Source organism: Dermacentor albipictus, chromosome 1 (genome assembly GCF_038994185.2).
Source record: "Dermacentor albipictus isolate Rhodes 1998 colony chromosome 1, USDA_Dalb.pri_finalv2, whole genome shotgun sequence".
NCBI lineage: Eukaryota > Metazoa > Arthropoda > Arachnida > Ixodida > Ixodidae > Dermacentor > Dermacentor albipictus.
The window spans coordinates 182,609,247-182,624,169 of record NC_091821.1 but is presented as its reverse complement, the minus strand read 5'-3'; the positions used below and the strand labels follow the sequence as shown (position 1 = coordinate 182,624,169).

Here is a 14,923-nt window from a genome sequence, read left to right as displayed (position 1 = left end):
TAGCGAAATAACTAAATAACTTTAAAAGAATCGATAAAGACAGAGCAACTGTGTCTGTGCCTAAAATAGGTGTCTGGTTGGATGATAAAGTAATTGTTTTTATTAATGCTAACGAGATCATGAATGACAAGAAAGATAAATTTTAGTCTTTCAAGGGAAGTTCTCGATTCTAGAGAGGGTACATTGGCAATTTTGTTAAGTTCTGAGGGGAAGTCATGCTGCCGATACTTATTATAAAAAAACCTTAAAGCGAGACATTGAATTTTATCAAGTTTAGATTTTTTTGTCACCGTGTAAGGGTCCCATATTATTTTGGCATACTCCAAGATTGGTCTAATTAACGTTTTGTATGCCAGAATTTTTATTTCAGGAGTTGTGCTGTGAATGCGTCTTCTTATGGACCATAGTGCATTGCATGACTTGGTACACGCGTCATTGATATGAACATTCGCTCTTAAGTCAGATGCAATAGCAACACCAAGATATTTATGAGCGGAAACCGTTGTTAAGGAAGTGTTCTCAATGGAGCATGTATGAAACAGAGGTTTCTTTTTTCTCATAACCTTCATGACAACAGTTTTTTTTTGTGTTTAATACTATTTGCCATGTGTCACACCAGGTTCTAATCTTTTGAAAGTTTAATTGAAGAAGAGTCTGGTCATTGGGATTTTCTACCTTGTTATGTATACAAGACACAATCGTCTGTGAACAGCCGAATGGGTACTGTGATATTATTGGGCATATCTTTAATGAAAATTTAAAAAAAAGGAGCAGATCCAAAACGCTACCCTAGGGTACACCGGATAGTACCCCTGAGGGATCGGAGCGACAGTTTTCAAGCACAATGTACTGTTCTCTTTTGAAGAGATAGGATGAAAACCATTTAGTGATCATCAGATTTTTGAAAATTTTATCAATCTTTAGGAGCAATTTAGAGTGGGAAACTTTATTGAAGGCTTTGGCAAAGTCAAGGAATATTATGTCTATTTGTTTACGTTCGTTCAAGGCACTTGCGAGATCATGTGTTAATTCAACCAACTGAGTTATTGTCGAGTGCTGCTTACGGAAACCATGTTGGCAGCGATATAGGATATTGAAATCAGCGACGTATATGGATAATTGTTTTGAGACAATATGCTCTAGTATTTTTGCACATGTACTAATTAATGAAATAGGTCTATACCTATTAAGATCCAACTTATTACCACTTTTGTGAATCGGAACAATTTCTGCGCATTTCCAAGCAAATGGGAAGCAGCCAGTAGAAATTGAGGACTGGTAGATAACTGTGAGGTATTTAGCGGTCCACTCTGCATATCTATACAAAAGCTCATTAGGAATGTTATCGGGTCCTGGACTCTTTTTGCTATCGATGTTCAATATCAGATTTAATACACCCTGTTCATTCATTTCAACGTCATTCATAGGGGCTGATTGGGAACTTTGTCAAAATTAGGTGTGGAGAAATTATCTTTAATATAAATAGTAGAAAAAAAACTGTTTAGTGACTGCGCTCTGTCCAAAGCATTATCCTTACAGTCAGTATGAGGCGAGGGGTTTACATATCTCCAGAATTTACTAGGAGCATTTTTGAGGAAGGATACCAAGGCAGTGTTGAAGAAGTTAGTTTTTGAATCTTTAATAAGTTGCTTCAATTCCTGGCTCATAGTCTTGATAACATTAATGGAATGTGGGCAACCAGACTGTGGAAGCACCTGATGCCTTCGCTTTAATATTCTTTTTGCATGAATAATGTCTCTGGTTATCCATGGATTTCATTTTCTTGTATTCTTAAGACGGCGTGGAACATAGCAATTTATGTAACCTTGAACCACGTTGGAAAAATGATCCCAGAGTTTGTCAACGCTCTCACCAGAACGGTACATAGTAATGAGATCTTCAAATGATAAGGCAAGGTGATCTAGTATGCATACATCATTAGCATCTTTAAAATTCAGGATCAACTTTCGAAAGCGGTCCTCCGATATCCTTGCATCAAGCCTAAAGCATGTGATAACCATATTGTGGTCAGCCTCAACCGAGCAGCTAGAAAGATGGGGATGTAACGGCTCAGAAAGAAATACAAGATCTAGGATTGAGGGAGTATCCGCACACACCCTAGTATGTCCTAAGACAATCTTGGATAAATTAAAACAGAACGTCAAATTAAGCAGTTCTTCACAGGATCGAGGTTCAGATGAGCCAGGATCCACTGTTACCCAATTGATTCCAGGTAAATTAAAGTCGCCAGTCAAGCATATATTATCTGTGTGGCAAAAACTTGCTTCCATAAATGCTCTAAGGTTTCCCATTACGCTGTCGGTTGAGCTAGGAGCTTCCATAAATGCTCTAAGGTTTCCCATTACGCTGTCAGTTGAGTCAGGAGGTCTGTAAAATGCACCAAGGCAAAGTGAATGGTTTGGAAGTTTTACTTTAATCCATAGAGCTTTGATATCTCTGAAATCCGGCAATACTGTGTACGTAATAGAATTCTTTACAAGTAATCCTACTGCATCCTACTCCTCTACTGCATCAGTTCTTTCTCAAAAGAGTGTAACCGCAGGGAGTAACCTCAGCGTCGGAAATGTCATTGCCAGCCATGTTTCCGTAATGCCAACAATATCTGGCTCATGCTCGAGTAGAATACTTTCTAACATATCTAATTTATTCAGCGTGCTGTGGGTGTTAAGATTTATGATCTTGAAACATGCAAGGTCATTTGGTTGAAGTCATGCATCCCTGCTCATTGAAGGATCCGAGCACACGTACCGTTTATGATTTACGTCATCCCAAGCGCATACGGTGTTATTTTTTATCTTATCAAAGATGAGCTTAACTCTAGCACCCCTATTTTTTTCCTCGACTGCTGAGTTCCACAGGCCTTTGTGTGCGCTATTAACTCTCATAGAAAAATCCTCCTTGATGTTGAAAGGTGTTCCCTTAAGCTTCGAACAATTGATTAGTACCTTCTTTTTTTCCCTGAAATCAGCAAAGCGCAAAATAACCGGCCTGTTTCTTCCGTTTATCTTCTCACCAAGCTTGTGGATACGCTCAATCGAGTTTAACTTTCAGTATTTGCTCAAAAATGTCAGAATTTACTTTGTGCTTGAGATCTTCATCTGTTTCTTTGTCTTCTTATGCTGTACCCTTAATTATAAGGTTATTTTGCCTTGAGCAGTTTTCGATATTATCAGTTCCTTCAGCCAACTTGCCCATCTGACCGTCAAATTTACTTACAGCACAATCAAGCGCCGAAAGATGCTTATGAACATCGTCTAAGGATTCAAGTTTTTTTTCAATAGCTTGAAGTCTGCTGTCAATCTGTGAGAGGAAAGCCTCTGATGTTGCCTGCTTATCTCTAATTTTCGTCACTTTCTCAAGTAGTTCTTTTTGAGACAGCATGAGCTGCTCAAGCATGTTATCGTTACGTCCTGGGTTTTCTTCGATATCCCCAGAAAGTTTCAGTAGTAGGCTTATTACGGATAGGCATTCAGTGATACAACAACCAAGAGTGCGTGGGCACGGCAGCACTAATAAGCAGATGTAATCACTGCAGAAACCATTTTTGCTTTTACCAACCTGCACAAGAAACGGTACTTCAGGTGACATAGTCACGGCGGTGCCTCCGTGTCTACTGCTGGTTAATAGAGCCGGCATCCCTTTTAAAGGTGTCGGTCGGGTGATCACATGGGCATTTGTTGATGTCACTCCGTGAGCAAGGTAGGCGTCACCTGCATCATCCACGTGCTGTCCGGCCAGTCGGTCTAATGTAAAAGATGCGTGGTTCCTGAAACCTGTGTGCAGTCGCAGTGGCGCGCTGTACCCGTAGAGACGTTGTCCATCAGGTGGAAAAGAAGCATCCGTGAGTGATTCGAGGCAAATGCATCTGTAGAACACCTGCACAAGAAGCGGAACTTCAAGTGACATAGTCACGGCGGTGCTGCCGTGTCCAGTTGAAGAAGGGCTCTTGCACGGGGGACATCATGAACGCTGGCAAGCACGAGCAGATGACGCAGGCCAATTGCACAAATAGGCAAAAGCAGTTTGAGGATGCCATTGGTGGCACATTCCCATAAAATCAATTTAAACTTCTGAAGCACAAATACCTCAGTTTTGCCAAATCTTTTAAATAGTATTTTTGGCTCCATGTATGGCTTCATTAATTAGAGGTGCAAATGTCGACATTCATGTAGCTAAGCAAGGGTGGTACACTCTGCTTTTTAGCAACTTGTGGTATACAGAAAATGCATCTTTCAAGATGGCTCAATTCCATGGTCATGTGCGATAACCTATATTTGTGTGTTAAAAAAATAAAGTTGAAATTTAAGTGTGGACATAATCTTTATTTTCTAAATCAAATGATCAGAGGTGGGACTTCTGTGCCAATTGTGCCATTTTGATACAAATGCAACTTCCTGCACTAAACTACACCAAACAGAAAATTGACCGAAATTGTGCCATGCTGCGGCAGAACGTCTTCAGCACGTGCGCTCTTGCAGTGGTTGTGAACAGCGAGCGGATTTGTTTCCGAAAAAGAATGCAGTTGTTCACATTTCTCACACTGCATGACGCCACCTCCCGCACAATCTTTAATAATTTTCGTGCTTCTAGCATGCCTTTTCGGCGCTTCCAGCAAGTGGCCGGCATGCACGGCCACTTCCGGCTGTCATCGCGCTGCTGTCGGAACGGCCAGGGTGACTGTATTTAGAGTGTATTAGAATACGGTTGAGTGGGCCATGCTGTGCAGTGCTCCCTAAAGCTGAGGCGCAAAACAATGAAAAGTAGACTGAGAGTGCTGTGAACAAACTAGGTGTTAGGGCGACGCACGCTGCAGCGGGTCCAGCATGCGGGTGTCTGTCCCCAGGGACGGTATAATGTAGAACTGTTCCAGCCAGTGTTTATGCCCATATAGGTGAGGCCTGAGTCATTTTGACCTATCACGAATGACTAATGGCAGATTTGAAATAATAACAGATTGTGATAATTTTACATGTCATAAAGTTATGCATTAGGTGCTTTGAAATCGCCCTGGTCTGTTATGTGAAAAGGCTTTTCAAAAAAAAGTTGTTTCGCCCGAAAGATGATTGCAATAGCATATTAGTAGACAGCTATACAAAGTAAGGATAGTAATTTTATCAGTCATAAACACTTGTAATCATTAGGTTACTAATTAAATTAACAAGTACGGTGTCATGCGCGCACGGGTAAACAGGAACACATCTCGCCCGATGACCGTGGAAAATCGCTGTCAGAATGCAGGAGTGAGGAATCGCGGCAGGAGCAGCGGGCGAATTGACTTTCGTGGTGCCTCTCGCTTCAATGCGAACTAAACGGTGAAAACTCAGTGTACACGAAGCTGTCAGCACTTGCACTTGCACTTTGTCCCTATCGCAGATTACTTTCAAGATAGGGTCCGCGCGGCTGCACTAGCCACGTCATACTCGACAACCACCGGAGTAGAACGCCTTTCCCCTCTCCATCCCCCCACCCCTTGCTGTCCCCCAGGTGCCTTGCGCGTTACAGAAGACGGCATGCTACCTCTTCACTTTCTTCCCCTGCGCGCGTGAGATTGAGCCACCGTTGCCAGCTCACCCTTGTACGCTTTCAGTCGCACGTACAGCATACGGCGGGCGGTGATGATGTTATTGCCCTTGGTCTTTTTACAGGACATTATGGTGACACTGGCATACATGGGCTCAAGTGTCCCTATAATTGCTATCGCAATAATAAACCACAGTTGTCCATAACTTTTGCTTCTCCGTACGGTCTGCTGGTGAAGCGCATTTCCAGGCACTTGACCCACGCTGTCGAGGCATTAAAAATGATGTATTCGACTACATTTAAAAATGTCTGACTCACCATTGCAGAATGCATGTTTTTGTGATTGCTATCACTAATTAAAAATCTACAGGCACTATTACCAAAATTTGCATGCACTAGACAGTTTCAGTACCAGAGTAGTCTACTTCAAAAGTCAGTTTAAGATGTTGCTTAATACAGTTGTAGTACAGCGCTTGTGTTGGTTCGTCGTGGTTACGAAGTGTGCGGACATATCCATTATTCCACCAAAATTCAGATAGGCCTGCTATAAAATGCTTCAAAATGAAATTTTATCTGCTCCAAATTTTTCCAAAATAAAATCTATTCTGCTCCAAGCTGTACCAAAATAAAATTTTGCCTGCTCCAAAGTGCTACAAAACGCAATTTTACTTGCTCCAAAAATTGCTCCAGAATGACTTTGGGCAGTCCTGTCCCTGAATTATGTGCTAACTACTGTGAGAGCTAAAAGAAAAGGCCTAAAATCTGGGCTTCACTAGGTGGCATGTGATGCTTGATGACAATATTGTGTATAATGTCCAGTCGCCCGATGTGACTGATTTGGACTGCCCAAAATCCTGCATGAAATCGGAGAGTGTGCTTAAAGCACTGTCTCTGCCAAGTCCAGCCTGTATCAGCATTTTACTTTAAAAATAGTTTGAAAATTCAGATTGCTGTCATTACACTGACTAAACACTTGTGTGTTAAACACGACAATCAGTGTGTTAAACTAAGCCTAAACCTGATTCAAGAACCTTACCCAAACTGAAACTTTGGTAGCTTTGGCTGAAACAACCTGAAGCAGAACTGATGCTGTGGTCTTGGAACTTGCCTCAGTGGTTATCGATATGGAATTACATGGTTTAAGCATATTTAACGGCAAGGAACAGTGGATGGAACAGCTGTGCTAATTGCACCAAATTGTGCTGAGAGCAAGCCTTTGTGCCATCCTGTTCTAAAATGGCATTTTAGCAGAAAATTGCACTAAGCCTGTGCTGAAGAAGCACAAGATCTGCCTCACTAGTAAAACTGAAACCAGAACCTAAGCATGCTATCGTTATCATCATGATGGAGGTGAACCGAGCAGCCTTTGTCTCGGGCACAGCCGACACCATCAGTCTTTCCTTTGTTGTTTTCGCTCTTTGGTTGTATTATAGTGAGCTAATAGTTGCATTTTTTGTCTAGTGTAGGTTCTAATGTTTTACCACTGTGCAGTCTTGTTTGTGCTGTCTGTGGTGCAGTTTTGCATACCTCGTACTACTGTGGCACGGAGCTTGCTCAAGGAGGCTGTCAGGTCTAAAAGCAGCTTCGGATAATGTTTGGTCGCACATTGTCTAGCATAATTGCTGGCCGTGCCACTTTAGAGATACCTTGTAATTGCAACCACTGGCTTGGTGGAGGTGGAGGGAAAAGACAGGGAATTATGGGGAGGTTAGCAACTGCTGGCTATTAATTTACTACTAGTGGGGACTTTTCTTGGAGGCTTGCACAATAGGTAGAGCAGATCTCAGGGGTGTAATTTAAACAGCTTTCACAAGACCCAACATATGTTTGTGCCGGAGAGACTGCACGTTAAAAGTAAAGAAATGTCTCGACATCTTCACTGTAACTTACAAGCCCCTGTCCTGCAAACTGTTTTGCTTGCTTGATGCTCAGAGAATTTGCATATGCCTTTTGCATGTAAAAATGGTAGAAGTGGCTTTATAATGCAATGCTATGTGCCATTTTTCTTTTATATTTTTGCTTCCTTGAAGCGTGGAAAATGTACACACATTGTTGCAGGTCAAAATGGTAGAAGCGGTTCTGTAACACGATGTACGCATAGGGGAAGCTATTCTATTAAAAACTAGTAAAACTTGTTTGCTAATTTTGTTCCCAAATGCCGAATCGATGTGCATAAAGCCAGCTCTGCTAAATTTATTTATTATTTTAGTTAATATCTGGACAATGTGGTGTGCAGATGTGTGTTTAATACTGCGTGCTAGAGGTGCTTATCGCTGTGCTAAATGAGCTTTCTGCCTGCGCCAAGATCTGTGCCGAGAGGTCAGATGGCTGTTCCACCACTGAATACAGATCATTGGATGGGCCTGCAGAGCGAGAGAATGTGGCAAGCCAGCCAGAGGAATGCTGCTTCTTAATTCTTGCCCTGCTGCTTTCAGTGAATGTCATTGTGCTGAAAACTGATGCAATTGTGTCTTGAGTATACGGCCACCATCCTAATGTCGATGGGGAGGGACATGTGATGCAGTCGTGCGAGTACCCATTGCTTTGTCTAGGCTTCCTGATGCCACGCCGCTCCGCCTCATCATTTCACATCTCGCTTTACACCAACATAAATCTTCTGTGTCCATCTTCTGCATCCTCTGTTACAGCCTATATAGAAGAACAAAAAGGATTGGAAGTGCAAATAAAGTTTTGAAAGTCTCCTGAGCACTCGCCTAATCCTTCCCCATTTTTGTTTATCTTGTTGTGGTGTGGTTAAGAGCAAATTTGGTAATCAGAGCAGTGCTCCTGTCGCACAGTTCATCTACCCTTGTGACAATTTGTATTCTGTGGTGATGTTGTTGCTTTGTGGTGCAACTGGGACTGTGCTGAAATTCTCAGTGGCCAGAGCACCCTTTGATATAGAATGCACGATGGTAGGCTGGACATTTTCAGTATGTCATTAATCTTAGGTCAACAGCTGACCTGTGTTGTTTGAAGCGCTTTCTGTGTAGAATTTCAGTACCATAATTTTCTTGTTTACGCAAGGAGCTGTAGCTGTGCACTTGATGGGCCAAGCGCATTTAGAAAGATGAGAAGCACAAAACTGGAACAAAATAGAAGCACTTTGAACCTGGACTGAAACCCAAATTTTTTTTTGATGTGACATCTTGATAACTGTACTTTCATAAGGTATAAGTGCAAAGGTTGATACTGCTAAAGTGGCTCATTATTATTTACAATATATAATTGAAATTGAAACTTCTTTTTGGAGGACACTAACAAAAAAAAGTTGTTTAAAGCTGGTTGAGCTGAAATATATTTAATGCAAATAAATCAGTAGATGAGGCTTAAGTCACCAAAGAATGATTCTGCATATGTTGCAGCATTTTTATTTTAGATACTGTATTTACTTGCATAATGCTCGCACTCTCCTACATTGGCAATCAAAAATTTGATTTCTTTATTTCCTCTATTTAATCATTGCACCCTCGAATTGCTGCAGCGACAGTCGTTTGCTTCTTCTAACGTCAGTGTTGACACAGACTCTGAACAGGTCGGGCCAGTATCACTTTATCTGTTTTGTGACTAGGTGTAGCTAGAGTCTGCAAACACTAAAGGGTCTTTGCAGTTCCTGCTTGTGTAGGACATGTGCTCTTATTACAAAGGTAAGAGCTGTTTAGAAGTAATATATTGCTTGAGTTTACCATTGCTGGCAGTGAGAACCTCAATTTACAGCAAGTTAACTTTTGTTTTTCCATTTAGTACCGAAAATGTTCTATTGTAAAATTTTTTCCTGTGTAATCATCGCATCCCCCAACTTTGCATCAATTTTTTCCAAAAGAAAGTGTGAGCATTGTGCGAGCAAATACGGTAAGTATTTCTTATTCTGCGTTCTGCCTCTAAAATATTGTTATTCTCACCATGCTGCCACTGTGCCTTGATTTTTTTCATGTGTACAGAAGCACACACAATATGGCAGGCTGAAGCCAAAGCATCCAAATTTTTCAGTTGCCTCAATTGTGTGGCAGGTGCTTTAATGTGTCACTCGTAGCATGATTATATAAGTAGAAAAGTGCTGTTCCACACCAGTAGATGCTGACGTTGGTTTGAACTGAAGGCAAAGCGGTAAATTAGGTTTGACATCAACCCTCTTTCTCGCTTTTAAGTTGATATAAATCAGTGTGAAAAATTTAGTTTCACACACATCACAGGCCTGCACCAGACAGAGTTGGTTTCTCTTCCAAAAGTCAAGACTATTGCCTCTGGGACGGTCCTCATGGACTCTTGCACTCTCTTGAGAAACATTGGTAGTTCATAAAGTGTGGTTTGAGAAATAGTGCACTAGGTGTTTAGTGTGTAATATGGATGTATGGTGCAAAGCTGGTTTCTTCATACTTTCTTCTTGCACTATATAGTACAAAAAGACTGGGGAAAAAAAGGAATGGACAGACAAATGGTGTGCAAACTTCAACTGGTTTATTGGTGTCAGATGACATATACAGGGTATCTCAGCTAACTTTAGCCAGAGTTCAAAAATGTGCAAATGCCACGTAGCTGTACAGAACAAAGTTAATGTTGTTTGCCGTCGCTTGGAGATACCCTAACTACATTTGTCATTCTACCTAATTAGATAATTAGTCGTAATTAATCAATCAATTAATTGACTAACTTACATATTATAATTAAATGAAACATGTCAGTGATAAAATTGTAGAGGGACATATAAAACTCCCGATATAGCTTTCTGTTCCTAAATATGTGCTGCATAAAAGTGTTTTTCCGCGCGTGAAAGAAGTCCGCGAATACACTCAAAGTGCCTCCAGCAGCCAGTTGTACAGAAATTTTGCATTCACGGACTTCTTTCATGCTTGGAAAAACACTTTTATGTAGCATGTACTGAGCAACAGAAAGCTGTATCGGAAGTTTTTCAGGTCGCTCCACAATTTTCTCATTGACACGTTTCATCTATATGAAAACTTGAATAACTAACTAGGTGGAATGAAAAAAATTATTTGTCTATCTCCAAGTGATGACAGACAACATTACCTTTGTTCTGTCCAGCTACATGGCATTCGCATACTTTTAAACTCTGGCTAAAGTTAGCTGGGGCACCCTGTATATATATGTATATTAGGGTAAGGGTCAGATTGAAATAGCAATGAAAAACTTTTGTTTTTTTTCGAGAAAGAAAGAAGACAACGTTAGCTGTACACCAAACAAGCAGAAATTTATTTCGTGCAGAATGCCCCGTGATACCTATAATCTGTTGGAATGGCTCATGTGAGCATCAGCGATCATTGTGTGTTCAAAAATTTTTTTCTTGTTCTTTTTTTTTCACTTCTATTTCTAGTGGATCCTCGCCCCCCCCCCCCCCCCCCCACACACACACACAAATGTGATATAACAATAAGAAGTTGCACTTTGTGCACCATTCGTCTGCCCATTATTTTCTGACCCAGTCTTTTCGTACTACACAGTGCAAGAAAGTTAGAAGTGCCACCAATTAGGCCCTTTCATTGCTCTTTTCAACTGATTTCTTCAGCAGCCTCTCTTGAAATGAAGATTGACAGAAAGGCATGAATTAGTTCATATGTCTTGATGGATACCTGACAATTTAGTTATAAAAGGAAGGATAATTCACTGAGGAGTGAACTATTTCAAGATGTCTAGAAATGACTTTATTGACCCCAAAAGGGCATGCTGTACGGTAATTTGAGAGCCACTGTTGTAAATTATCTTGGCCTAGCTATGCTTGCAGGGTGCATTTACTGTGGCTGGTGTTGTCTTGCAGGGTCATTTTGTGATGTGCAGCGAAGGGCACCTGTGGCATAGCCAGTGCCAGCAGAATGGTCATGCAAAGGAAAGCTGCCCCCATTGTGGTTGCGATGGATTTCAGCCTGTGCGCCTTGAAGCCCTTGGCTGTCCCCTCTTCCAGACTTCCCAGCATTGCTCTGCACCAGGGTTAGTATTTTTCGTTTGTGTAGCAGGCTCTTAAAAAATTAATTCATTTTCTTTTCTGTCAGTTGTAAATGCATAGATAAGTAAATGTACCTTTTGATAATGACAGCAATAATTCTGCCAAGAGCACCTTGAAGTTTTGTGAAGGTTAAATTCTGGCTGATAAAAAGGAGGGAAAAAAGAAGAGAAGGGTTGGGGGGGTTGTGAAAACATGTAGTGCAAAGTGCAAGACATTGTAAAGTCTCTGGCTGAATGTCCATAAAGTAAAAGTGTTTCCGAAGTTTTAATATTTGCATAACTTGCATCTTGAAATCACACTTGTGTTAAAGGTTATGCACAGTTTGAAAAATTTCAGGATTTCTGTCGCTGCTGTTTTATCCTATATATTCTATTTTATCCTATGTGCCAAATCATAACCGTGACTTACTTAAATGACATTTGGAGATCCACTTACATGCATACATATCCTATTCTTCAGATGTTTATCTGAAAGTACCCAGTTGCCATTGTTGTGGATTTTCACATGGCTCAGCAAGTAAACATTCATTTTGCATCAAGTTAAAGAAATGAGCAGCTGCCGAGGCTTTACCCAATTGTTGAAACAACTTATGGGAACAGTGCCCTAGCTCTTTGTTGCATGTATCAATGACAGGCAAGGGATATAATGTTGAATGCACAAGGGAAGCGTAACCTTCTGACCCCTGACACTGCCTTGGTGGCCTGGTGGTTTTGGTCTGGATCAAATTCTCGCTGCAGCGGTGACACTTCAATGGGGGTGAAATGCTAAAACGCCTGCGCACTGTGCGTTGGGTGTGTGTGAGCCCTATGGCGTCAAAATTAATCCGGAGTCTCCCATGACAGCACGCCTCATATTCATATCGTGGTTTTGGCACGTAAAACCCCAGTATTTCAATAAATAATATAACCACCACATATTGCTGCAGTTGGCAAAGAATATGCATTGTAGAGCAGATTAATATACTGAATACTCTGATGTTGTTGCTGTCATGGCAGTTGGACACTGTCAACGTCCATACTATGCTAAGAACAAATAACTGCCATGCTCAACCTGTGTCCCAGGGTGGCCCCTTTAAAATTCTAGGGCCATATCGTAGTTGAAAAGGTGTACGGTAGCGCGGTTAAAAGACAGGACAAAAGACACACAGGGACACACATAGCGCTAACTTCCAACAATGTTTGTTCACTTTTGTTCACATTGCATTTGTTCACTTTGAATGGACATATTTTGCAGTGTTATGCCTTATATAACCTGAAAATTGAGTGTGCAGATATCACCTTCTAGTCTGATGTTTGCACCGCATTGCAGTCCTCGTGCACGTATGTCGCTCCCAAAGCCAAAGCCTCCAGCATCGAGTAATGAAAAAGGAGACCAAGGAAAATTGAAGAAGGAGACACAGGAGTGTGAGTGCCATTTGTTACCATGAGTTTAGGCCCCTTTACAGCCATGCTACATCTGCACATTGCAATTCATTGGTCATCGACAGCTCATTGACACTCTTCAGTGCAGCGCCCTTCGACCACATTGGCCCCTTACGCCACTAAACACTGTCACATCATCATTGTTACCATGGATGTAGTGTTAACAGTTCAGGGGGAGGTTATTGTTCGAGACTTTAAACACATTTGAAACCGTGTTTGCAATATATCGATGCAGTCACAGATGGTAACTGCAGTTGTGAAGGAATGCGACCAACATGCGGTGAATCAAAAAGAACCTGCTATTTGCCGCAGTCGGTGTTGATGCGATCATGGATGGTGATCACACAGTTTTAAAGGCATGTGGCTGATAGGGTGTCATGCATGGTGTTAATTGCTAGAATGAAGGCTGAAATAGGCACGATGAGTTCCGGTGCTCTTGTTGTTTCTTGTATTACTATATATATGGTTTCCGCTGATGACCATGGTAATGTGAACTCTGCCACTTCATTGTTGTTGCATGCTAGTGCCGCTTCTGGTCATTTGCCTCGCACATTTGTGGTGCTCCGTACTTGTCATGCTCCAAGGGTCGTCTGAAATAACCATTGTGTGACGAAATACGTTCAAATTAACGAGAGTTTGGTCCCGTTAAATAATGCATATGCCTGCCGGGACCAGAGGACGAGTCCGAATTATCTGATTTTCAGAATTACCTAATGAGGGTTGAATTCACGAGGTTTTACTGTGCTTCGCTTCTTGCTAGTTTGTTGTAACCTATTTTATTCTAATGAGGTTTTACTTTTGAGCTGAGTTGTTGGGCCTTATTTTGAATATTTGTATATTGCATATATATATGCAGTATAAGAAAGAAATGAGTAATCTTTTTCATAGGTGCAGCCACTGTTGACCAGCCTCCAATATCACCTGGACGCAAGGAATTAGACCAATTGGTGCGGCATCTGCGGCAGGCTGCTTCATCCACTAGTGGTCGTCCAGTTCCACAAGGCGCTGCGGGCACATCTGTTTTACTGGCTGCCTGCCGTCAAGGCGATGTTGATAGAGTTGTTCACTGCCTTTGTGAGCCACATTTTCATTACTGTTGTTCAAAGACTAGAACATTTTTCCGGCTATTCCATATGCATTAAAACTATACACTCTTTCAAGGCAAATTGTTTGTGTTAGATGCATTGTCCGACGATAATTCTATCTGGAACTCGTGTTGTGAAAGAGAAAATTGTATTTTATAATGTGACTGATAACATTTGCAAACATGTTGTGCTCCATAATTTTCGATGGTATGCTTGTACTGACATCAGCTGGTATTTGAGTGGTGAACTTCTGTCATTTAGTTTATAGATGGGGGCAATCTAAGCTGGCTTCCATCCTGAAGGAATTTGAAATGATGCAAATGGGCAGCACCAAGAGTAATTGAAGTATAAATTAGTTTTATCCGTATTCTTTAGTTGTAGCTTCTGCTGATGCCGTCAAGACCCGGTAATGATGACGAGGTAAAATAATGTTCGTTTCATAAACTTTTGTTTTGCCCTGCTGATGGCCCTGGTGATGTGTTTTGCCAAGTCAGAATAGGCCTCGCACATATACGACCAGTTCTTTTCTTAAGCTGATCTGAATAGCTGCTTTTTTTAAATTAGTTTCTTCATAGTATAGGGAAACCAGATGGTAGATATTTTGTTTCTCATTGTAATTTTTGGTATGAACTGTTCTACTAGTTTTTACAGTAGCCAAATAGTTGCCAATTATTTGCAGCTGAGTTGTTGTAAAAACGTGCTTTGTGCTGTAAGCAGAATTTGCCAAGTTCAGCATTAATAGCCTGGTAATTGCCTATGCTGTACAGACTGATTTTTTTGTGACTATGTTTTTGTAAGTCAAGAAGATACTAGCAAAAAATACTAATATTATTTTGTGATTGAAGAAGTAGTTTAATGATTGGAAAATGTAGAGAGGTCGGCCAGAAAATGGAGCATCTGGCCTGCTACTCTATGTA

The 14,923-nt window shown here is 41.1% G+C and overlaps 1 protein-coding gene across 1 annotated transcript in view; it reads left to right on the top strand.

Annotated features, from left to right (window-relative positions):
• Positions 1-14,923, top strand: part of G9a (histone-lysine N-methyltransferase G9a) — a 153,493-nt gene that overhangs the window by 34,572 nt on the left and 103,998 nt on the right. The window contains exons 6-8 of the mRNA XM_070530331.1: positions 11,315-11,484; positions 12,809-12,903; positions 13,810-13,995. Coding sequence (XP_070386432.1) covers positions 11,315-11,484; positions 12,809-12,903; positions 13,810-13,995 — 451 coding nt within the window. The remainder of the gene's footprint in view (positions 1-11,314; positions 11,485-12,808; positions 12,904-13,809; positions 13,996-14,923) is intronic.